This window comes from Dipteris shenzhenensis, chromosome 7 (genome assembly GCF_047967505.1).
Source record: "Dipteris shenzhenensis isolate YYH24624 ecotype China chromosome 7, Dip_SZ_1.0, whole genome shotgun sequence".
NCBI classification, from domain to species: Eukaryota; Viridiplantae; Streptophyta; class Polypodiopsida; order Gleicheniales; family Dipteridaceae; genus Dipteris; species Dipteris shenzhenensis.
In genome coordinates, this window is record NC_141602.1 from 42,751,312 (window position 1) to 42,775,329 (window position 24,018).

Genomic DNA, 24,018 nt, shown 5'->3' on the forward strand with positions numbered 1-24,018 from the left:
GCTCTAGGCCTCACATGAAGGCACCAGCAGCAGCACAGACTGGCCTCCCAGGGCACCCTTATATAGGGCCATCGACCAGGGCCAACCCTAGTCGGTTTATGGGGCCCTATGGTCGGCCACCAGACAGGGTAACCGACCCTGCTGGTCGGTCATTTGAAGGGGCCTGGGCAGAGCCTATAAAAGGCCCACTTCTCCATTCAGCCCAGCATCCAGTACATTACAGAAAGCCCTTCTCCAAGGCAGTGTTCAGCACTCAGATCTGGAACAGTTTTGTGAGAGAGAGTTCATCAGTTTTCTCTAGCACCCTGCTGTGATTTGTATTGCTCCCTTGGAGCCATTTTCTATCCACCATCCAGTGGATGAATATACTTTCTCTCTCCATCTATACTTGCTGTTATTTCTGAGTGTGTGTTTGTTGCATCTGTGATCATCTATCTGAGTTGAGTGTGTAAGAGTTGGAGAGATCTTGGGTGGAGGATTGAGTGATTCATTTCCTCCTCATTTCTAACAAGAGGGTGCCACTGCATATCCTCACTTTATTTGCATTCCATTTAGTCAAACTAAAGGACCTTCTATAGTCCTCACTTCAATTTGTTTCCCTGCTCTGATGTATCGCTGCCTCCTATATCTCTTGAGCAGACCGCAACTTTCTCCATGCTCTCGAAGCTGTTTTGGCTGCTCTAGTTTAAGACCTGTGTTGTTAGAAATTGACCAACAGAGGGTACGCACAGCGGAAGACTGATAGAATAGACCAGGAGCTCACATAGTGTGTGTGGTGAGTGGAATCATAAACTTCTTAAACTTATGTGCTTCAAATAGATGTGCAGACTCATCAATAGACAGATATAGAAGCTACCAAAAGAATACATTTCCGTCGAAAACGATGGACACAATACAAAGACAGATAGATCCAAAGTCCCACAAGAGCGTGGTCCTTTCATCTTACCACCACGTACTTCTACTATCTGCCGGATATCTCTAGAACTAGAGCCCGCGTGCTCCACCTCAAGTGTATGTAGACTCTCCGTCCTTTGACCTCAGCTTCATGCTGCCCTAGGAGACAGTCAAGTACAAGCCCTAGTAGAGCTCAGTCTGCAGCCGCTATTGCACTCCTCTGCCTCCTGGTGGATGTAGGCTTGGGGACGTGTGAACTGCTGATCCTGCTGCTCCCAAGTTTGCTGGCTTGCTGGATAAGTTATAAGGCTCCTAGCCTCCCCTTTTACAGGCCCCAAGGCCTGGCAAAATAGCCAACTGGACAGGCTGTATCTGGCTGACTTTGCTGCCATAAAACCCGCCCCCACCACCCCTATATTTTGGGCTGTGGGCAGCTGCTCTTAGGCTGTGTGCCCTCTTCATTTAAGTGGGGGCCCAGCCCCCTTGTTTTGTGTGCCAGCTGAGTGGCTGGCCCCCTCCACTCCCCCCTATGTATGGGGCTGTGGACTTGGCCATATGGCCAACCATCCCGCTCCATGGCCCTTTATAAGGGCAAGGTGCTGCCCTTTTGCAGCTCCTCCCTTTGCTGCTGCCAGGCCCTTGCAGGCCCCTTGCCTGCCCATAGGCCGGCTCATCCCAGGCACTTCTTTCCCTTTCCTGCTGCTCCAGATCTGCCTCCTTCAAAACATTTGCAGGCCTTGTACTTGGCGCCATCTGTTGCAGTCTTCTTCTCTTGTGAGGTGCTGCCCATGTGGCAGCCCCCCCCTCTCTCTCTCTCTTCTTTGGACATCTTCTGCCCTAGGTCTCCCTCCCCCATGCTCTCCTCATTTGGGGGCTAACATATGGGAAGGTGACCTTTCCAACATGTGTAACCTATTTTCGGAGGTGAAAAATGGGACAAAATTTTTGCAGCTGTTGCACCTATGCAATCTATTCTGTAACTCCGCCGACTTGCAAACTCCCAGATTTCATCGAAACGCAGCAGCTCTAGACAAATCGAATTGCAGATCCGTTACCAATACTGCATGTTGGGAATAAGTGAAGGGTAGCAATGATTCAGCTAGAAAAGTACTCAAAATTAGGAAGGAAAGAGGGGGGGAGAAGAGCGCACAACACACTAGGGGTGACAAATAAGGGCTAGCCGCCCATGAAGGATTATATAAAAGCATAAACTTGATACAAAGTTAGCTCGTACGGGAGCAAGAAGACAAGAAGAAACTCCAATTCTACAAAAGAGCATGGAGGCTCTAGAATTTATAGACTAGGAAGCCAGCCATGCTTTTTGGCTTTTCTCACATAATTGAATATTTCTTCTTCTGTTCTAATGAGAGATAAATGAGATTTGAGTTTGTTATGCTGCGGTAGGGTTTCTGTCCAAACAGTCCCTACATTCTAACAGAAATAGGTCGCTGATGGAAATGACCAAATGCATGATTAAAGGGAAAAGGTTGCCACCCAAATTTTGGATGGAGGCAATAACGTGTGGAGCACACATTTTGAACAGATGCCCAGCCAAGGCCTTTAAAACAATTACTCCCTTTTGATGCTTGGTATAACAGAAAACCCAAGGTTGACTACCTCAAGGTCTTTCAACTGCACATCCTATGCACATATGCCTAGTCAATTGAGAAGCAAGCTAGATAATAAGGCCATTAAGTGAATTTCTGTTGGCTACAGGAGTGAGAGCAAAGCTTACTTTCTCTACAATCCTCAGACAAGAAGGATTTTTGTCAATAGAGATATAATTTTTGCAGAAAACTGAGATCAATCCATGACTAAGTTTGATAAACAGCTGCATCCAGGTTCTCAGGTTGCATTTTAAGGGTTACTTCCACTGGCAATTAAAAGCACTTCTGAGCAGCCAATAGAAGATCAAAAGATTCTTAGTCGATTTTAACATTGGGCTATGAGCACTTGGGAGGGAGGAGAGGAATCGAAAAGCGTCACCATTCACTGGAGAAATCCTTGGCAGCTCCTTTGCTCCAAAATAGAATTACAATAGTCGCACAACTACTGCCCCATACGAGGCCGCTTTCAAGGCTCTCACTGTGCATCTTCTCACTGCACTATCTCACTGTGCATCTTCTCACTGTGCCGGGCACACTTGTAAGCTAAAAGTTGAAGAACTGCTTGTATGTCTTCAGTCGCACAGGTGTTCAAGAGTGGTCCTTTTCCCTCTACCTTGTACCCATGAGCAGCAGCAGAGACCACTCTTGAACACCTGTGCGACTGATGACAGGCCAGCTCCAAATGCACAATGGCTTCAACAGTAGAGCGCTCAATCCTGGCAGTAAACAAGGACATAAATAGGATCTGCATATATCTAGATGAAAGCAAGAACATGCCCAAACTCATCCTTAAAAACACAGCATAGTGCAGTTTCAATAACAGATAGTCACTCATAAAGTTTAAAACCATAAACTCATCACGCATAGTATTACTAGCTAATATGACATCCCCACTGAAGTCATCAGCGCCCAACAGTGGGTGTAGAACATAGTATTAACATATGCTCTCATACATACAAATCCACACACGCACACATACTTGGCATCCATTTATACAAAGGTCTTCGTACCGAGTTTCTGTTGGCACTCTGGAGGTGAAGGGCAGACTCAGCCGTGACGAAGGCTAGCGCACATACATAGGATATGCACGCAAGGTTCAAGGGAAAAAAATGTTTTCAACCGGGATGAAGAAAGTCTGGCTATTGTAAGAGCACAGTGGGCCAGCAGAGGAGAAAGAGATCCCCGCATAAGCGATGATGAAGCTCTGATACCATGTTGGGAATGGTGAATGTGACTACATGATGGACACAAATATGGAGGCAAAGTACTGAATAAATTTGATCATTGCAAGTACAAGGGGGTCTCACTTTATGGACAAAGAGCCATATCTTCTCACACATATACATCATTGATGAAGCCAATTGAGAGAATCTCACCGACATCATACATGACATGACACACACCAAACCACTTACACCAACCAAAAATGTTCAAGCCACAACCCCTTCACACCACACAAAACTATAACCATGTTCACACTACAAGCTCCATAAATACCTAACATGTATGATACAAATGAACTCAGCAGTTTTCAAAATGCTAAAGACAATGACCGTTAGATAAGAGCCATGAATTCATCTATCCTAAAAAACAAAACGTGGGAATTCATGGATTGCCCATGGGAAAGAAAGCTATTGAGACAAAGTGGGTGTACAAAAAATGTGATGGTACCATTGACAAGTACAATGGCAAGGTTGGTTACCAAAGGCTATTCTCAGAAAAAGGGGATAGATTGCCCCCACTTCCAGGATGAAACCCATTGTTAAAAATCACAAAAAAGGGTACCCACAGCGGAAGACAGATAGATAGCCCAGGAATTCACAGACAAGTGTTTAACTACGGAATCCAAAACATCTTTACATTGTGTACTCTGTTGGGGTAAAGGCACATTGCCAACCCTTAGTTAAAGAATTAAAGATAGGACACCTATGACTGTCTTAAGACAATCATAGGGTAAACCTAATCCTAATAAAACATAAGTGAGTTTGTGGTGTGGCTCACTCATCACTTCACACCCACACTAGTGTCTCTCTCTCTCACTCTCACTCTCTTGCTCCCTTCCTCCACTCTTCCCCCTCGCAACTGGTATCAGAGCCATCGAGCTTTTTCTCCCTCTACCTCATCCTCATCCATACCGTACGGACGTACGGACAGTTCCGTACGGACGTACGTCGTCCGTACGACTGTACGGACCAGGGCGCAGAGCCGTACGGCGGCGCGTTTTGAAGGGGATACGGTGGTCGCGGGTGTGTGCATCGCAAGCGGCGCAGTTTGTCGCGGGCGATTTCGTACGGCAGCTGCAAGGCGTGGTCGCGGGCGCATTTCGGCGCATTTCGTACAACAGCTGCACCTTTTGCAGGTCTTTGACGAGGGCGTGGGCGTCGCCAGCCTGCTGCAGTACAGCAGCATAGCTGCTGTGTTTTACAGCAGTTCTTACATCAGCTGTACGGACAGCCGTACACAGGTACGGACGACAGTCCTTCCCAGCCAGGTACGGACGACAGTCCGTCTGCAGGTACACTGGGTTGGCGTCGAACCAGCAGGGTACAGAAACAGCAGGACTTGGTTGTTTTTGCTGCAAAGTCTCAATTTTTTTTTGGGGGAAGCGTGCTGCAAGAAGGACAGAAGTACAGCAGGAGTTTCTATACATTTACTGAGTGAAATTCTCAGTTTTGGGTGATCTTATCAAAGGGCTTTTGCCTGGATGTGTTTGCAGTATATGCCTTGAGGCAGTGTGTAGCCAGGGAGCACACATTTGCTTTATTTCCGCAGTGCATTTGGTGACATTTGTTGCAGGTCACATTCTTTGTATGCACTTTGAAAATCTCAGTTGAGCCACGCTTGGTCAGGGCGCATCGAGTTTACTCGGTCCCTAACTGCCCATCGTTGACAGTGCTCAAAAGATTTTCTTCTTGGTGTCTGTACGTTGTGAGTTGTGTTGTTACTGAGTACAAAGGGGCAGCCTATGCATTACACATTGTCAGGTACAAGTGTCAAAGAGATTTCATATTGCATGCTACCTCAGTGTTGAGGTGTTCTCCACTTGATTCAGGTGTCAGATCAAGGGGCTTTTGCCCAGACTTTGTTTGATAGCACTTGGGTTACCAACAGAGATCTTCAGATGCATTTTCTCCCCTTGGTATAAGGGTGATTGCTTGGGATTTATCCCATTTACTGTTGCAGGCATGCTTTGGTTATTGATGGCCATGACATGCACACCTGGCTCTTGGATTCAGGTGCTTCTTTTCATGTTACACCTCATAGGGAGTGGTTTACTTCCTACACAGGTACTCATGGAGTTGTTCATCTTGGGAACAACTATGCATGTCAGATTGCAGGGATTGGCAGTATACAGATAGTATTTCCTGATGGACAGTCATTTATGCTTGATGGTGTTCGCCATGTGCCGCAAATCAAGAAAAATCTGATTAGCAGTGGCTTATTAGATGACAGTGGTTACCACACCACATTTGGGGATTCCAAATGGGTGATTACTGATGGCCAGACTGTAGTGGCTGAGGGTTTTAAGAGTGATACCTTGTACCCTCTTTATGTTTCCAGTGTGGGTAATCATGTTGTTGCCATAACCGAGCTGCCAAAGGTTTCATTGTGGCATAGCCGGTTGGGACACATGTCTGTTAAAGGAATGCAAGAACTCTCACGTTTGGGTTATCTGCCGCCTCTCTCTTTTTCAGATTTGCCTACTTGTGATCATTGTATTTTTGGCAAGCATTCTGTGACTCCTCATAAGAGGAGATCTCCCCAGAATAGAGCACCACTTGATCTAGTGCACACTGATTTGTGTGAGATGCCACAGTTATCACTAGGGGGTGCCAAATATTTTATTACTTTCATTGATGATGCCACACGTAAGGTGTGGGTCTATTTCTTGAAGCATAAGGGAGATGCCCTAGATGCTTTCAAGAGGTTTGTCGCTCAGGTTGAAAATCGGACAGGTCGTAGGCTGAAATGCCTCAGATCCGATAATGGGGGTGAGTATGTGTCACATGCTTTTGTGCAGTTTTGCCAAGCTAAGGGCATCAAACAGGAACTCACAGCCCCTCATAATGCATCTCAAAATGGTGCAAGTGAGCGGATGAATCGAACTATTCAGGAGAAGGTTCGATGTATGTTGTCTTATGCTGCATTACCCCATGGCTTTTGGGCGGAAGCCGTGCAAACAGCAGTTCACATTATTAACAGGTCACCAAATAAGGCTTTGGAGTTGAAAGTGCCAGAGGAGGTGTGGTCTGGCAAGCCACCCTCATATAAGCACTTACGGGTATTTGGCTGCGAGTGCTTTGCTCATGTACGGAAAGATCTCCGCACCAAACTGGATCCAAAGTCTATCAGATGCATCTTTATGGGATATGGTGACGAAGGTGAAATGGGGTACAGGTTATGGGATCCCGTTAAACGGAAGATTATACGCAGCAATGATGTCATCTTTAAAGAAGATAGTGTACACAAGGAACCCGTGCAACCTGTGGAATACAGGAGGGTTATTTATGATGATGTTGGACAGCAAAGAATGCCCATTTATATGCAGCAGCAGCCTGCTGCAGATCACCCTGTTCAAGAGGGTATACAGGCTGAAAATCAGCCAGATAATTTTGCCAATGATGCACCACTGGATGTGCCAACAGATGGGGCTGTAGAACAGCCAGATATGGTGGTACAGCCACCCGTCATGCATGAAGAACAGGCTGGACAGCAGCCTAATCCGGAACATTTTGTGAGGAGGAGCACCCGTGCACAACGGCCTCCTGCCAGGTTTGTTCCAGGAGCCAATAATGTGGCTGATTTTATTATGCTGACAGATTGTGGTGAGCCTTCCAGCTTCAAGGAAGCTATGGGAAGAACAGAGAAAAAGAAGTGGGAGAAAGCCATGCAGTCAGAAATGGACTCCCTACTTCAGAATGATACATGGGACTTGGTGCAGTTACCTGCAGGCAGAAAGGTTTTGCCATGCAAGTGGGTTTACAAAGTCAAAGTGGATTCAAATGCTTTACCTCGGTATAAGGCCAGATTGGTTGCCAAAGGATTTAAGCAGGAGAAGGGCATTGACTTTGATGAAATTTTTTCACCTGTAGTCAAGATGACTACTTTGAGAGCAGTGTTAGCTCTTGTTGCTCATGATGACATGGATTTATGTCAGATGGATGTGAAGACAGCTTTTCTTCACGGAGATCTTCATGATGAAATCTATATGAGTCAGCCAGAGGGATATGCTGTTAAAGGGAAAGAACAGCTTGTGTGTAAGCTCAAGAGGAGCTTGTATGGACTCAAGCAGGCACCAAGGGAATGGTAAAAAAAGTTTGATGCCTTCATGCAGTCCCAAGGGTATCATCTGTGTGAGACCGATCATTGCTTGTACACCAAACGGGCAAAGGATGGCAGTTTGATGCTACTCATTCTATATGTGGATGACATGCTTATTGCCAGTAAATCTCAGCATGAGATTAGTGCTTTGAAGAAACAACTGCATAAGTCTTTTGACATGAAAGACTTGGGTGATGCAAATCATATTCTTGGCATGCGTATTACTCGTGACAGGTCCAAGGGACTTTTGTTTCTGTCACAGAAAGAGTATATTGACAAAGTACTGCAGAGGTTTAAAATGGAGGGGGGGAAGTCCATTAGTACCCCGTTGCCTCCACATTTAAAACTCAGCAGTAAGGACAGCCCTAGATCAGATGATGATAAGGCTGAAATGGCCAAGGTTCCGTATGCATCTGCAGTTGGATCTTTGATGTATGCCATGGTTGCCACTCGTCCGGATATTGCTTTTGCGGTGGGAGTCATCAGCAGGTATATGGCAAATCCAGGCAAGCGGCATTGGGAAGCAGTGAAAGGTGTCTTGAGGTATCTCAAAGGTACCAAAGACTTGTGCATATGCTATGGTAGGCAGGATGCATTGGTGCATGGTTTTACAGATTCAGACTATGCAGGGAATGCAGATAACTGGAAGTCTACTACCGGTTATATTTTCACATTTGCAGGAGGTGCTATATCATGGGTGTCTCGGTTGCAGAAATGCGTTGCACCGTCAACCACAGAAGCTGAATATGTTGCAGCCACTGAGGCTTGCAAGGAAGCAATATGGCTTACTCGGCTGGTGGGAGATTTGGGCATTACAGGAGATATGCCAGTTTTGCATTGTGATAGTCAGAGTGCTATCATGTTGGCAAAGAATCCGGTCTTTCATCAGAAGACCAAGCACATAGAAGTGAAATATCATTTCATCAGGGAGGTACTGGAAGACAAGCGTCTTGAGCTTATGAAAGTACATACTGATGATAATCCTGCAGATTTGCTCACTAAGAGCTTGCCTACAGAGCGGTTTGCACATTGCCGCCACATCATGGGATTAGGATGAGACCATTCTTACTTTATGGTCTTGTATACAGTAACTGTATATTGCTGTAATTTTTATTCTTTTCTCCCCTTTAGGCACATTGGCCTTTAGGTGGGAGGTTGTTGGGGTAAAGGCACATTGCCAACCCTTAGTTTAAGAATTAAAGATAGGACACCTATGACTGTCTTAAGACAGTCATAGGGTAAACCTAATCCTAATAAAACATAAGTGAGTTTGTGGTGTGGCTCACTCATCACTTCACACCCACACTAGTGTCTCTCTCTCTCACTCTCACTCTCTTGCTCCCTTCCTCCACTCTTCCCCCTCGCATACTCAACATACATATGTGCAAGCCAGTAAGCAGACAATGCTCTACAAAAGATATAGAACCAACTAATATATTTCCATCCAAAAGGACACAATACCAAAGGAGTCCAGACTCCCACCAAATTGTGGACCTTTGTCCTTACCCCAAAAGGTGTAGGACTCCGTGGCACTTCTAGAGTCCGAAGCCTGTGTGCTCCTCATCGAGCTTTTGTAGACTTTAGTCACCGTGCCTTGATCCCTGCAGCTTGTTACCCAAATGTCAGCCTAGGTGTGCAGGCCCTTCCAGCCTCCTCTAGACCTCCTAGATGTAGGCCCTATTGGTGCTGCTGATCTACTGCTCCAATCTGCTAGTGATCTGCTGCACTAATTGATGCTAAATGAACCTCATAGGCTCCCCTTTTGTAGGGGATGAGAGCCCTCCAAACCCACCAACCCAATAGGGGTAAAATGGCTGACCCATCAGCCTCATAAACCGACCCATCCCTGCTCTGTAAACCGACCTGGAGGGAGGCACATCTTCTGAGGTCTTTGCAGGCCCTGCCTGGCTACGTGGCAGGGAGCCACTGGCCCAGGCTGTCCTGCCCATGCCTTGACCTGTTCCAGGTTGCCTGGCCCATTACATGCTCCAAACAGGCGCAGATCTGCTGCATCAATTCCACCTCCTGCCAGGGCCTTTCCATCCCTTGGATCCCACGCTGCAGGTATGTACATCCTCTGTAACATGTCCGTACTGCTCCTGCCTGCAATCCGTACTGCTGATGTGTCTTTCTACGCTGGAATCTCTGTTCAATCATGCTCCCACCAATCATTGACGGCCACAATACCTATGCTGTCCACCATGGAGGCTCAAAACTGCCATGTAGGCTACTCTGTGTGCTGCCCACCTGTGCTGCCCATGTGGCAACCACGTCATTTCTTGGCTCCCCCCCCCAATGCTGTCCTCATATGGGGGCTTACAGATGGGGAGGTGACCATACAAATTCCAACACCCATTAGGTGTGTTGTTTTATTGGCTGCTCGTTTTGGGTGGAAAGTACAACCGTTCAATATCAATATAGACTTGCTCAATGGCAACTTGCATGAAGAAGTGTATGTGAGTCGGTATGTGAGCTCTCAAATGCCTGGTGAATAAGACAAAGTATGCAGCTATACTTTGTCAGATAGGTTCCTCTGTGTGCTGCCCACCCGGCAGCCCATGTGGCAGCCACGTCATTTCTTGGCTCCGCCCCTCCCAAAATGCTCTCCTCATATGGGGGCTTACAAATGGGGAAGTGACCATACAAATTCCAACACCTATTAGCCGTTTTGGGTGGAAAGTACAACCATTGAATATCAAAACAGGCTTCCTCAATGGGGACTTACATGAAGAAGTGTATGTGAGTCAGTATGTTGACTCTCAAATGCCAGGTCAATAAGACAAAGTATGCAAGCTGCATAAGGCATTTTATGGGCTGAAACAAGCCCCACAAGATTAGTATGAGAAGACTCTTACATATATATATATCCAAGAACATGCCCAAACTCATCCTCTAAAACACAACATAGTGCAGTTTCAATCTCATGATAGTCACTCATCAGGTTGAAAACCATAAACTCCATCACGCATAGTAGGGACTAGCTACTATGACATCCCCAGTAATGTCATTCGCACCCAACAGTGGGTGTAGACCATAGTATAAACAAATTCTCTCACACATACAAATCCACACACCCACACATACTAGAGCATCCATGTATACCAAGTCTTTGTACTGAGTTTCTTTTAGCACTCCAGAGGTGAAGGGCAGACTCAGCCATGACGAAGGCTAGCATTAAAGGAGAGAGCTAATAAAAAGTAGTCCAAATTCTCTTCATTCAAGCTACAACTGCTTGTGAAGGCTAAACAATTTCATTTAAGTCTCTCCCAGACAAGCACCTAAATCTTCACACTTTGCTTGCTCCATGCATTGTTCTATGCCCCCATCTCACACAGTTCTAACCTCCATTCTACCGAGCCTCATATATGTCTACTGCAAGAGAATATTATAACACTTCAGCACTATGCATGACATTTTCAAGATTGTTGAGAAATGCTATGCTTCAGGTTCAATCCATGACAATTGTACATTTACAGAAAATATTACCCTCCCAAAACTTAAGTACATGAGGTCTTAACTTCATGATAGACTTCGAACTGTTTCTCGTTTTAAACATGGATTAAATGCTAAACTATCCACAGGCAAGTCATCCACCCCGAACGTGTATGATACAGCTCATGGATTTAAAGGTATGGAGTTTCTAGTTCGTCCAAAATTTATTTGGATAAAATTCAATTCGCATTGATCAGTCTGAGAAAAGAACCCAGTACTCAAGCAAACGTTCCAATATTCAAGAGCTGGCTGTATACTCAGCTTACCTGTCATCTATAGGTACACATGATATTGTTATGTCAGCATCACTGTCCTTATGCTTCTGCAAGTCAAAATGAGGCGATGCCCTGTGTCAAACCATCTCTAGTCCCCGCACACGCATCTAAACAGGTTTCACTATTACGCAAGTTAAACTAGCCATGATAAGCCTATTGGTTGAGAAAGAAACCTGCACAAAATCCATGTAGTCCATGCGATAGAGGTGGTCACCGGAAAGAATGATAACATTTTCCACAATTGCATTTTTCGCATCCTGTAGGAACCCACAAGTTGAGTAAAAAAAGGGTAAACTTCAGAGATAGTATTACCATGGCCTTAGAAATGTAGCATTTGAACATCAGAAGATTTCCATGTACATTCTTCCAAGTGGGCATGAGGAAAATCCGTTCTAAAATTTTATAAACCTATTATTCCAACATATAGTGGAATCCTACAAAATGTTATCATTGGACAGCTATGACACTAATTGTTGGCATAAATGACAACAAAGACATACCCCAGACGGTGCCAAACCCAAAAAGAAAAAGTCACACAACACACACTGCCGACAGAGGGCATGATGATAACTGGTCAAGGGAGAGAGTGCAAGAAAAAATAGTAACATCCATTCTATGTCAAAGCTTTTCCCCAATAATAGTAGAGGGGGGTATGAGGAATTCGGAGTCCTAAATCTGATTCTTAGATGGAGCAGCAGATAAAAAAGGTAAGGTTGCCAAACATTGGATGGAAGGAAAATTGCAAGAAGGTCATAGAGGGTGTGTAACAAGTCAAACAATTTTGAAGACAAATGGTTGAGACTTGGTGTTATTGCGATAGGAGGTGGTAGGCTGTAGCTCACCAAAAATAGCTAGAAAGTGCTAGGATCAATTTCAGCATTCTCTTGTACACTCACAAGAATTGCATAGCTAAGGCAATGAATAGACTTCAGCAAACACTGTTGGGCATAAATAGCCAATTCATATTTAGTTCTAACAAGCATAAGAAGTCAAGAATAGAATTGATAGCTTCGCTAAACTTGTAAATGAAATGGAGTTGATAGATTAAACACTCACATTGATAGATTAAACACTCACAACACTCAAAAAGAAATTCGATTCTCAACACATAGCTTTGTTTATCGGACCATAGGAATATTGGGAAACATACATTGCTATTACAGTTTATTTCACAAAGCTCAGCAACTATCAAATACATGCTCTCTAGATCTCTCCTCTTACTGAAGAATAAGCCAATGTAGACTCCTACACAAACATAAGTTCCACATCAAGAACAAGTTCTCATGCAAACTTCACAATTGCCATGTGTCATACTTGTTGTACTCGATGGTCCTTGTGATAACTACGATCCATGCGACTTCAGCTCTTTTCGCCAACTAATAACCGATGACACTTCACATCTCCATTTTCATATCTCATCGCCAATTGCGTGGCTTGCGCCCCTAAAAATTACTTGCGGGTTCCTCCCAATTCTCCCAAGGTGCAAATCCAAGTGGATATTCTAACTTAAGTGTTGACTTTATGGTCAACACTTTTGGTACACGAAATGGATTGCATGCTGCTTGACGAGGTTTGAACCCACTATTGGAGGCGATGCATAATTTTGAGAACCCAATCCTTTTCGGGTAGCTTGAGTCAACGGATGATTGCAATGAGGAGCTGGATACTTCTTTGAATAAGGCTGATGTAGATTTAAATGCTCGAGGTAATGGCACCCCAATCAAGAAACAATGGAAGAATCACGTGAACGAGGAAGAGTCAAAGAGACAAGAAGAGTAACACAACGAGTAGTTCTTGCAGCCTCCACAAAAGGATGACATGAAAGGGATAGTCATTTGTTGTCAGATGACCAAGTCTGAAACTAGTGGAACAATGACTAGAAGCACAAGAGCATCCAAAAAAGAAGCTGGCACATTTCATGTGTCAAAGTTGCCATCATTTTACCTAAGCACTTCGCATTGTATTCCCGCAAATAAAGAAGACACCAATACAAGTTATTGATCTCTTCAATAACACTAAGGCTACAAAACTTGTTTGGATCTTAGAGGAATTTGGGTGGGATTGGATTCATATCACTTTGATGATCGAAGGATGTTCCACCCCCATTTGCCATTTCTCCCATTGGACTTGCATATCATAGTCAACAAGGAATAGTTGGTGTTTTTGGGAGCAAAGAAATTGGCACAAACATTGGCATCACCTCACCCTTTTTATTGTTGATTACCATGAGACATGGGATGTTTCCATGTTGGTTTTGTGGTGAATCGTGATGTCTTCATGAGTTAGGTTTTTTTTGTTAAAAATTTGAAAGTTAGCAATTTTTATCACAATAGATATTTAAAGCAGAGGTTTCACGAAGGTCCCAATTACCACAAGATGTAAAGAGAAATTTCATTTCAACTATTGAGGAAAGACTTATTGGAAGAAAATGAATGTGGACCTCAAGAAATCTAGAAAAATCTAGCTACAAATGAGGAATAAATCTAGCTACACAAGAGGAAGAACGATCTAGCTGACAATAGGGGCAAATGGAAGAGGGTGCCATGTGGCACCTTCCAGTGCATGTTGGGGAAAAATAGCAAGCAGGTAAAAGGAACGACGTGGGCTGGCTGAGGGGCTTGGGCTGGGAAAAAAAGAGAAACGCAGGGATCAGCGGACGGAAAAGGCCAGGCGTCGTGTGAGCTTGTGGGCTGATAGAGCGCGGGTCTTAGCCGCAGGCAGAAGCATGTAAGGGTCGACGTGTAGGCTGGTCGACGAGAGGCTGTTGGAGTATGTATGGGCTTGAGTGCAGGCCTAAGATACGGATAGGAGCACCTAAGCTTGGGCCACGCGTAAGGGAAAGGGGTGGGGGCTGCTCGCTGGGCTGGAACGTAAGCTAGATGCTTGAGTCCCGATTGAGCCTCTTTCTTTCTCTCTCTCCACACAGGCTGGTTGCTCCAAAGAACCCGAGTCAGTGGGTAGGTACATGGAGGAGCTCGTGTTTTCTCCCTTCTCTAGCCATGTCAAAATGGGCAGTCAAAAAAAGGCACTAGTTTGACAGCAATGGTGGGACTTGCGTTGCCAGGTGTGGCTGCCAGTAGCAACTCTGGGCTGCGTGCAGGTCTTCAATGCCCTTGAATGGATGCTGGGTCAGCTCAGAAGAGGATTATGCTTTGGGAATTGGTTACCTTCTACCACGATTGTTAAGACAATGATTGCAAAAGGTGTATTGACCCGGCTTATGTTATGCTTGTGAAAGCAAAGCCCAGTGGGCTGATGCATGGGTTAATGAGGCCAAAACTTTTTAGCAACTTTTTAGCAAGTATCTTGTTTCTTGTAGAAACATACTTTTTGGTTCCTTGAGGAGAGAGCTCATAAACAGTTAGTGGTTTTCAGGCATGCCACATCTTTGGTACAGCCTCGTTGTTGAATAGGCAAGGGTCGGGAATCCATGCTTGAGATGGAAAGTATCCCTGGAACCCAGAGAGGGATGGTACATGTGTGACTGCCATAGTGTTTGTTGTGTTGTGATGACAATTCTCTTCTAGAAGAAACACTTTGATGTCTCAAGATGTATGCTGCTAATAGGGTGAGAGGCTATTGGTCATGGCAGTCCTGGACAATGGAGAAAGCTCTTGTATGCTTTCTTTTTCTGCTTTGAGCAGATAGTTAGCTTTTTGGGCACTAGTGACAGCTATGGGAAACTGAGTGGCCAAGGGTGGTTACTAGTAACAGTTCCGGACTGTGTGCAAGCTTTCTGGGAGGCCTATTACCAGGATTGGTGAGAGCAGTGAACAGTAGAGGCTATGCAGGGTATGTCCCAATGACACACCGTGGTCTAATACCCACTCTTCAAAGAATCGCTCCATCTGCTCCCATGCAAGAGCTTTCAGGAACAAATCAAGGATTTTTTCATCATTTGGTCCATGAACCTGCAGCTCCAGTATCTCCAGGTTTTGCTCCTGATCATATAACTAAAAGCATCCTCGACATGGTACCATCATTGGTCCAAGTCACAAACATTGGTACAACCTATATAATCCAATCTCACAAATTAAAAATTTCATTAAAAAGGTGAAAAAACAAAGGAAAGAGGGGGTTTGCAAGTTATGAGTAAATGAGAAAAATAAAAAATAAAAATAACCTAGTAAGCAAAGCTATGCTTATGTTCCCATCAGCACCCAACCATAAGCTGCCATCCGGTTTCAAAAGATTCCCAAATCTATTGGGTACAATTATTGGTCTAAGCAACAAACACTCCGGAGTCTTTAAGATATTTGGGCACACCAAGGGATCCATCCAATCATCCCCCTCAAAAGATAGGAATAAACCAAACCATGCAAAGTACAAAGAATCTTGGGTCTATTTCAACCTCACATCAAAACTAGCACCATCCATGTCCTAGTCCTTGACTCCTTGCACAATGAGATCCTTGTGGCTTCTCCACATTGATCCCCAATCATAGGATTCCCTCCAATTGTCTCTGGAGTAACATTATTATACAACGGACCTTCACGAGCACAATCATCCTCCCTTGATCTTTCAGATCCTTTATTTCCACCTGTTAAAAACGAGAGAGTGTGAGAGCAAGAGAGCCACTGAAGGCTTTCTCCCATGCCATGAAGGCTTTCTCCCATGCCATGCCTCATAGGGAGTGATTGTCTTCAAAGCCTTTGTAGGAGCCCGATTTAAAATATAATTGGCACACATGAGGCCTTCCAGCCAAAACTTGTGAGGCAGCTTCTTACTTGTGAGCATGCATCTATCCATTTCCATGGTGGTGCGATCTTCCGCTCAGCTTTGCCATTCTGTTGAGGTGTAAGCCTCACTGTAAGTTGATGCATAATGCCTTTTTCTTTCATAAATGTCTCAAATTCATGAGACATGTACTCCCCCCCTCGATTTGTGCAAAGTGTCTGCACCTTGAGTCCTGTCTCATTTTCAACCATAGCCACAAAGTGTTTGAAATGCATAAACACTTCTGATTTTGCCTTGAGACCATAAACCCAAGTGTAGTTGGTAAAGTCATCTATGAATGTAACAAAATAGAGATAACCCCCAAAAGCAAGTGTCCTCATGGGACCGCAGACATCACTGTGAATAAGCTGCAATTTTCTTGTAGCTTTCACTGCACCATCCTTCTTGAAGGGAAGCCTATGCATTTTGCCAAGAATGCAACCTTCACATGCATGAGGAGGAGGCGACTCCAAAGGAGGTAATGCATCAACCATATCATGCCTCTGAAGTGTCATTAAGCTGCCATAGCTCATGTGCCCATACCTGGCATGCCATAACTCCGCATTGTGCATTGCAGCAGTGGGAGTGCTAACTGATAATGCAAGATGGGATCTTTTTTCATATAAATCAAGCTGAAAAAGACCCCGATACAAAGTGCCAGACAACCTCAAAGCATATTCATTTTCTTTGTCTCTGACTACACACTTGTCATCATAAAAAACAACCTGAAATCCTCCTCTATTGAATGAGGACACTGAAAGCAAATTCTTCTTTATACCTGGCACATAGAGTGCATCTGATATTTTGAAATCTGTGCCATCAGTGGATGTGAGAATAATGTCTCCCACTCCACACACTGAATGAGAAGAATTATTTGCACAAGTTACCTTCTTCTTGGTGGGTGAAGAATGCAAAGTTACAAACAGATTTTTCTTGAAGTGATGTGTGCTTTGAAGCACCACTATCAAAATACCAGGTATGTAGTGTCTCATCAACACTGAAAGAGCATTCATCCTTTGAAGGATCGTAACTGCAAGTCAAAAAAGCATATGGGTCATCATCATTAGTGGCTGTAGTATCTGAACTACCCACTAAAAAATCTGAAGTGCAAGTCAAAAAGGCATAGTGCTCTTCAACCAAGTTGGCTGCAACATCTCCTCCATCATGGCAATGTGGACCTGATGCATCTGCTACAGCCATACCGGAATCCCTTTTCTTTTCTTTGGCTATGCGCTTCTTGCACTCTCCAATATAATGACAGATGCCCTTCTTTTTCTACTTGTTTGTATCACCCTGTGCCTTATAAGAAGGCTGTCCAGAATCAGCTTTATGCTGATGTGTGGGCTGATGGGCATGTGGCTTATGCTGCCCTTTACCCTTGGGCTTGAACTTAGAGAGCATAGCATGCTCGCCAGCTCGGGTTGCCATATTTTGTGTGTTTGTTCCTCCTGCAACAGAAGTCCTACCAACTCGTGAAAGGAGAGAGGATTGCTGCCCCCCCTCAATGACAAATTCAGCGAGGTGTGGAAACTGAGATAGGACTCACGAAGAGAGTTCAGAGTGGTGGAGATCATCTATGAATCCGGAATGACTTCATCAATGTTAAGCAATTGTTCCCTAAGATCCTGAAGCTTCGTGAGGTGAGAATTCATGTAATCTCCCTCCTCCATATGTGTATGGGAAAGTTCTCGCTTCAGAAAGGAAACCCTGGCATTGTTCCTTGCTGCAAACATACTCTCCAGTATTACCCAAGCTGCCATAGATGTCTTGCATGACCGAATATGAGGTATAATGAACCTCTTGACAGAAAGAGAAATTACTGAAAGAGCTTGTGCATCTCTAGAGTCCCATCTTTTCTGCTTTGCTGTGGGAGCTCCTGGAGCAGCTGCTCCAATTACCTGTGCTGTATTTGTACCTCTACCCCTACCTCCAGCTATAGGAGTGACAGGTATAGGCGTTGTATCTGGTCTTTCTTCATCTCCATTGACATAATCCCCAAGATTTTTGCCAACTAAGATATTTCGAACCATGAAACTCCACAAGGAGTATTTGGTGCCATCCAACTTATCCTCCTGTGTGAGAACCCCGAACACCTCATTTGAGTTGTTCTGTGCCATTTTTGCCAGATAAACTCAGAAATACAACAAACTAAACAAGTAAAATCCCTTCCTGGGATGTAAGATGCACAAGTAAAATCTGCAAAGAAAAATATGCCCACAGTGACAAATACTGTCAAAGGCTCAAAATGCACCACAATGCTCTGCTCAATGCCCAAAAATCTGCAAATAGAATCTGCAAAAGGTGGCAAAAGTCTGCAATTTGACTCCTACTGAGTCCAAAACTATTTGCAAACTTCCAAAATGCTATTTTACCTGCAAAATTGCAACTTAAATGCAAAAGCCCCAATTTCTTGTGGGAGATTGCATACAAAAGAGTGCAAATGGTCAGAAAGCCCCAAATGTTGCACAAATTGCACTCTGCCTGCAAAAGCCCCAAATTTCACTGCAAAATTGCAATGTAATTGCAAAAACCCCAATTTCTTGGACAACCTGCAACCCAACCGCAATGTCTGCCCACAAATACGGAATGCCCCAAATTTTTGCAAGATCTAAGCCAAACAATGGCTATCTACAAACAATGCCTGCCTAAAAATCTTCTTAGCCAAACAATCGCTCCCTAAAAAAGATACCAGCAAAGAATCACCTACAAGAGGACATCAATGCACATGAAGGTTGAATGGGACAGCTGCACCGAGCTGCAGATCTAGCCGTACAGCTGTACAACGGCTATACGGTATCTTGTACGACGTCTTGCTTGGTACGACCAAGTACGGAGTGCACGTGTGAGGTAGTACAACCTAGTACGGAACGTACAACAAAGTAGGTACCAACTGGCGCAAGAGTACCGTACAACGTGTACTAGTTCTTGGTCGACCGTACGATGTATGGACACCTACTGTACGGAGCAGGTAGCGTCTGTTGTATGGACAAAGCTCTCTGTTGTACGGGTGACGTGCCTGCTGTACGGACGAGTAGGATAGGAGATTTACAAAACGTACAGCGGCAAACAATACGGTACAGCGGCAAACAGTACAGCAGACTGTACGGAATCAGTGAGCAGGGAGCAGGCGTACGGCGCAGGGTGCACAGCACCTCAAGAACTGAAGCGTGGGCTGCTGTACGGAATCAGTGCGCAGGAAGCTGGGAGCTTGCGGGCTAGGAAGCTAGGAGCAGGATCTCGCTCTGATACCAAATGTTAGAAACAAGAGAGTGTGAGAGCAAGAGAGCTAAACGTAGTGCTTGCAATAGAAGAAGTGACTAATACAAGAAGTGGGATGGGTTTTGTCTAAGTGACAAAACCTTACCCTTCACTAACCGTAGTTAGTGAACTAACTGTGGTTAGGGGGAAAAACCTCTAAATGAGGGAAAAGTGCCCCTAACCTACTTATTACATTACATTGGTCACTGCTGAATTATAATAATAATTCTAACACCACCTATAAGGCTTTGACAAGATTACCACCTTGTCCTTCCAGCATCATGCAACAGAGTTTGCCTGGAAAACCCTCACGATCACCTCCAAAAATTAGCACTTGAACTTGTCGAAGTCTTTGTCACTAATCTCTAGGGTGATCTTGTAGCACGATCGATAGCCTCTAGAATGAGAGATCCCCCTTTGTCAGTACGAAAGGCTTTCACCCTCCATTCTCCAACCAACCAAGAATACATGCACAAACAACCATCCCATAGGAATCTCCTGAAATATCTAAGGAATTATATTGAGAATACATATACTGAAAACTCCGTCTGGTATTGATTACTGTCAGAGCTAGCCACGTGCCTCCCAAAAGTGACCTCATCTTTCCTCCCTTTGTGTAAACCTATATTCATGCTCCTAGTCAATTCTAGCTCATCAAGCCATCCTCCACCACAAAGTCTAACGCTATGCTCCAGTCTTCAATGTCTCTCATGATGAACATCACCCTTGGGTCTACAAACTCTTATCTTGCTCTGTCAGCCTTCTTCTTCTTGCAATATTTTGGTGGAGGATTCCTACCCACTCTTCTTTGGCACTTCGTAAACGTATTCTCTACATGTACTGCACCTGAAGTGTGTTTAAAAAGAAAAGATACCATTTAACAACGTACTGTCTAAAAACTTCTGCATTTTCTCAAGACTTTGTATTTCAGGTTAGAAATTATTTTTAAAGCCGATTTGTGCCAACTATTGTTGCTGTACTTAATAAACTCATGCAGGACTTATTCAATCACCCACATCGTACCAGCCAACAAAAACTCCATTAAAGATACAAAAAAGTACAAGAACTAGAACGCAACTTCTGCATAAATAGAAATTTAGAGAAACTGGCATTTAGCACTTTAATGACTTGAGTTGGTATTCCAGTGCATCTTTGCATGAAAATAATGAAGTCCCCAAAAAGCCAGTTCACAAAGACAATTTTTTAGGAGAAAAGGAAAAGGCACCCACCTCAAAGAGCCATACAAACTGCCGCACGGCATCAGCAGTACCCTGAAACCAACTCATTCCTGCCTCTCCAGGCCTCTGAGTGGCTGCCAAAACCTGCAAAAGGCACCAATCACCCCATCCAGAGCGTCAATAACCTCGCCACCCATTTTGTATGATTACCAAAACATATTTAAGCACCATCGCCATTTACAAAAGGGCTGTCATTTCCACAGTCAGTAAGAGGTTTTAATTAAAAGCCAAAGGAAATAAAAACAACATCCTAGTCCAAAGAAATACTTATCTAAAATTTATACATAACTTATGAAAGCAAGACAATATAATCTATTGATGGTACATTAACAAAGCTTCAGAACTCCAAATCTGAAAATAACGAACAACAAAGCTATAACATGCAAACTGGAAGCTTAAGATCATGCCCACCTGGCATCAGAAATTTCATGTAAATGTGTGCTCTTTGAGACATAAAAGGATTGACTTCTACAGCATCGAAGAATATACTCAAATAAGCCTTGTATACATTAACATTAAAATAGGTGGTTATAGCCTAAAGAACCTCTGCCAGAGACTTATCTCCATCCTTATGTCTATTGTCAATTATCTTATTGACCACACCTGAAATTTAGTGCATCTCTGAATCCCTTCAGAGACAGCTTCTTACAGGGCACCAGATATAACAGCCTACTCCTGCAAGACAGCCTGCTACAGGGTACGGTGCAGCTCCTGACCAGCTTGTGACTGCAATGCAGAGAGATGACCTCTTGTACAGCCAACTACAGGGCAACCTGCAGTGTCTGGCCAGCTTACAACTGCCACCCAAAAAGATGACTGGTTCTATGGCTGACAGACAGCAAATTGCTTCCCAGTAACAAAATGGCCTTCTACAACTTGCAAAAGTTGCAAAATAGCAAATAATGCTGCACTTACAGTGAAAACCTTCAGCCCAGGTCCTAGGAAGCTGTCTCAGTAGAAATGGTGTTTTCCAGGGCCCCACGTATCTAAAGCACTCAAACGTACTCCCACAAGGCTCCGCGCAACCTGTCATGTGTGTCTTACAAGAAATCTTTCCCCAGGATAAAGAAACATGCAAATAGTCCTCCAAACAAAGACTCTGTAGATTCTACAAACAAATCATCAGTGAGGAAAACAGCATCCTCGCATTGCTCTCTCTGCTTTCACTAACCACTCAGATGTAAATCATTTTAGATTTTAATCGTCAAACGTCAAGCATATAAAGCAGTGTGATGACTGCACTGTATAGCCAAACAAGATCAACACTGTAGTTCATGAAACCAACACCATAAGACATAGACTTAATGAAGGGAGCCACCCTTGAACTCCAAACTACTCCATCACTCGACAAAAAATTAGTGGATAAAGCCCCCGAACACTAAGCAACAACACGTATCCCATTAACAGAGTGAGCCCTGGAGGAAACCAAAGCAACAAGACATGCACAATGGAGGGAGAGCTAGATACCTCATCCAACTTGGGAAACATGACTCCAGCAGTATATAGGCCTGGCCACACATGAAAACTTACTAATAGGCTCATAGGGACTCAAGCTACCCTCTAAAACTTGGCTCCATGACCCTTAAGACAAGTTATTGTGGAACAACAAAACAAAAAAAAAAAAAATCAGTAGAGCTCCTGCGAACTCCCTCCCTCCTCCGCTCCCCGTCTACCCCCCCCTCGCGCTGCGCGGCCCTCCCCTCTACCTCCTCCCTCTCTGCCGCTTCCGCGCGGCCATCCACCCCCCTCTCCTCCCCCTCCGCCCGTCGATCCACTCCTCCCCCCCTCGCCACACTCCGCTCACCCTGCTTCCCCGCTCCACTCCCCCCCTCTCCGCCCGTCGCTCCCCCCTCGCTCCGCTCCCCCTTTCCGCTCCGTTCCTCCCCTCTCCGCATTCAGCCCCCCCCCACCCGCCTCCCCCCCCTCGCGTGGCGCTACCAACCCCCCCGCCCCCTCCTGCCCCTCCCCGCTACGGCGCTACGCTGCCCCCCCCCCTTCCCTCCCCTCCTCACCTCTCCTCCCCACCCCCCCTCGTGCGGCGCTGCCACACCTCCCCTTCCCCTTCCTCTCACCCCCCCTGCGCTGCGCTTCCCCCCCCCGCCTCTCTTTCTCCTCCTCCTTCCTCCGCCACCCCCCTTCGTCACCACCCTCTCCCCCCCCACTTCCTCATACCTCTCCATCCCTCCTTCTTCCCTCCCCCGCCTTAATCTCCCATCCCCGCCTCGTCCGTTTCCTTCCCCTTCCCCCGCCTTGGAGCGTTTGCAGTTAGTCAATGCCATATGGCGGCCACGTGCCCGGAACTGGTGGCCCAGATGGACCCCCCCCTCCATCAGCCTATCGCGTAACATTGGCAGAGCACCAGGTCTCCTTGGTGAAGCAGGCCGCCACCGACTTCTCCCAGACATCCGTTTATCAGAGAGTCATTGGCTACTCCCCTTCACGAGCAGACATAAGGGACTGGTTGCAGTCCACCCTCTACCTTGAGGACAGTCACATCGAGGAGGTTGCACTCATGGGACGTGGCATCTTCTGGCTCAAGCTCTCCTCAGCACAGGCTGCGAGCGATATGGTCGGGCGATCCCCTACTTCTGTGGGTGGGAAGATCATCCTCATGGTCCCATGGTACAGGGGTTTCAGTGTAGCGGACTTCGATGCCCGCTTTCGCATTCCTCGCCATCCAGTTACCCTTATCTTCCCAGGTCTCGCAACCGAGCTTCGCCTGATCATCAAGGACCTGGGGGCACACTTTGGCTGGCCTATGTAGGACACCTACGTTGATGCAGCGGCAGCCCAAGGGGTGCCACATGTCAAAGTGGCAGTCCTCGATCCACAGAGCATCCCCTCGGAGTTCGAGATCGAGACACACACAGGTGTGGTGACGCAGCACATTCTGGTCACTGGTCGCCCAAATCAGTGTCTGAGATGCCATGGCTTCGGGCACCAGGCGCGCTCATGTCCTCGCTTCACGGGTACAGAACCTCAGAAGACCCCCGTTCAGGCAAATCAGGATCCTCCCCACCAGTCAGCGACATCCCCTCCCGAAGGGGAAGGCTGGACGGAGGTCTAAAGAAAACGGAAGGGAAACAAAGCAGGACCCAAAAAACCTGCCCATCTACAGCAAGAGCCCCCCCCCAGTGGTCCCTACTCATCAGCAGCCTAGTAAGGGGAAGTAGAAGGGAAAGGAGAAGATCAACCAGCCTCCCCCTCATCCTTCAC

At 45.5% G+C, this 24,018-nt stretch overlaps 1 protein-coding gene across 1 annotated transcript in view; it reads right to left on the reverse strand.

Moving 5' to 3' along the window:
- The window catches only part of LOC147900376 (glucose-1-phosphate adenylyltransferase large subunit 3, chloroplastic/amyloplastic-like), a 52,497-nt gene that overhangs the window by 5,842 nt on the left and 22,637 nt on the right, over positions 1–24,018 (reverse strand). The window contains exons 4-6 of the mRNA XM_087376981.1: positions 20,794–20,886; positions 11,764–11,847; positions 11,582–11,637 (exon numbers count right to left, since the gene is read on the reverse strand). Of these exons, the coding sequence (XP_087233107.1) occupies positions 11,582–11,637; positions 11,764–11,847; positions 20,794–20,886 (233 nt within the window). The remainder of the gene's footprint in view (positions 1–11,581; positions 11,638–11,763; positions 11,848–20,793; positions 20,887–24,018) is intronic.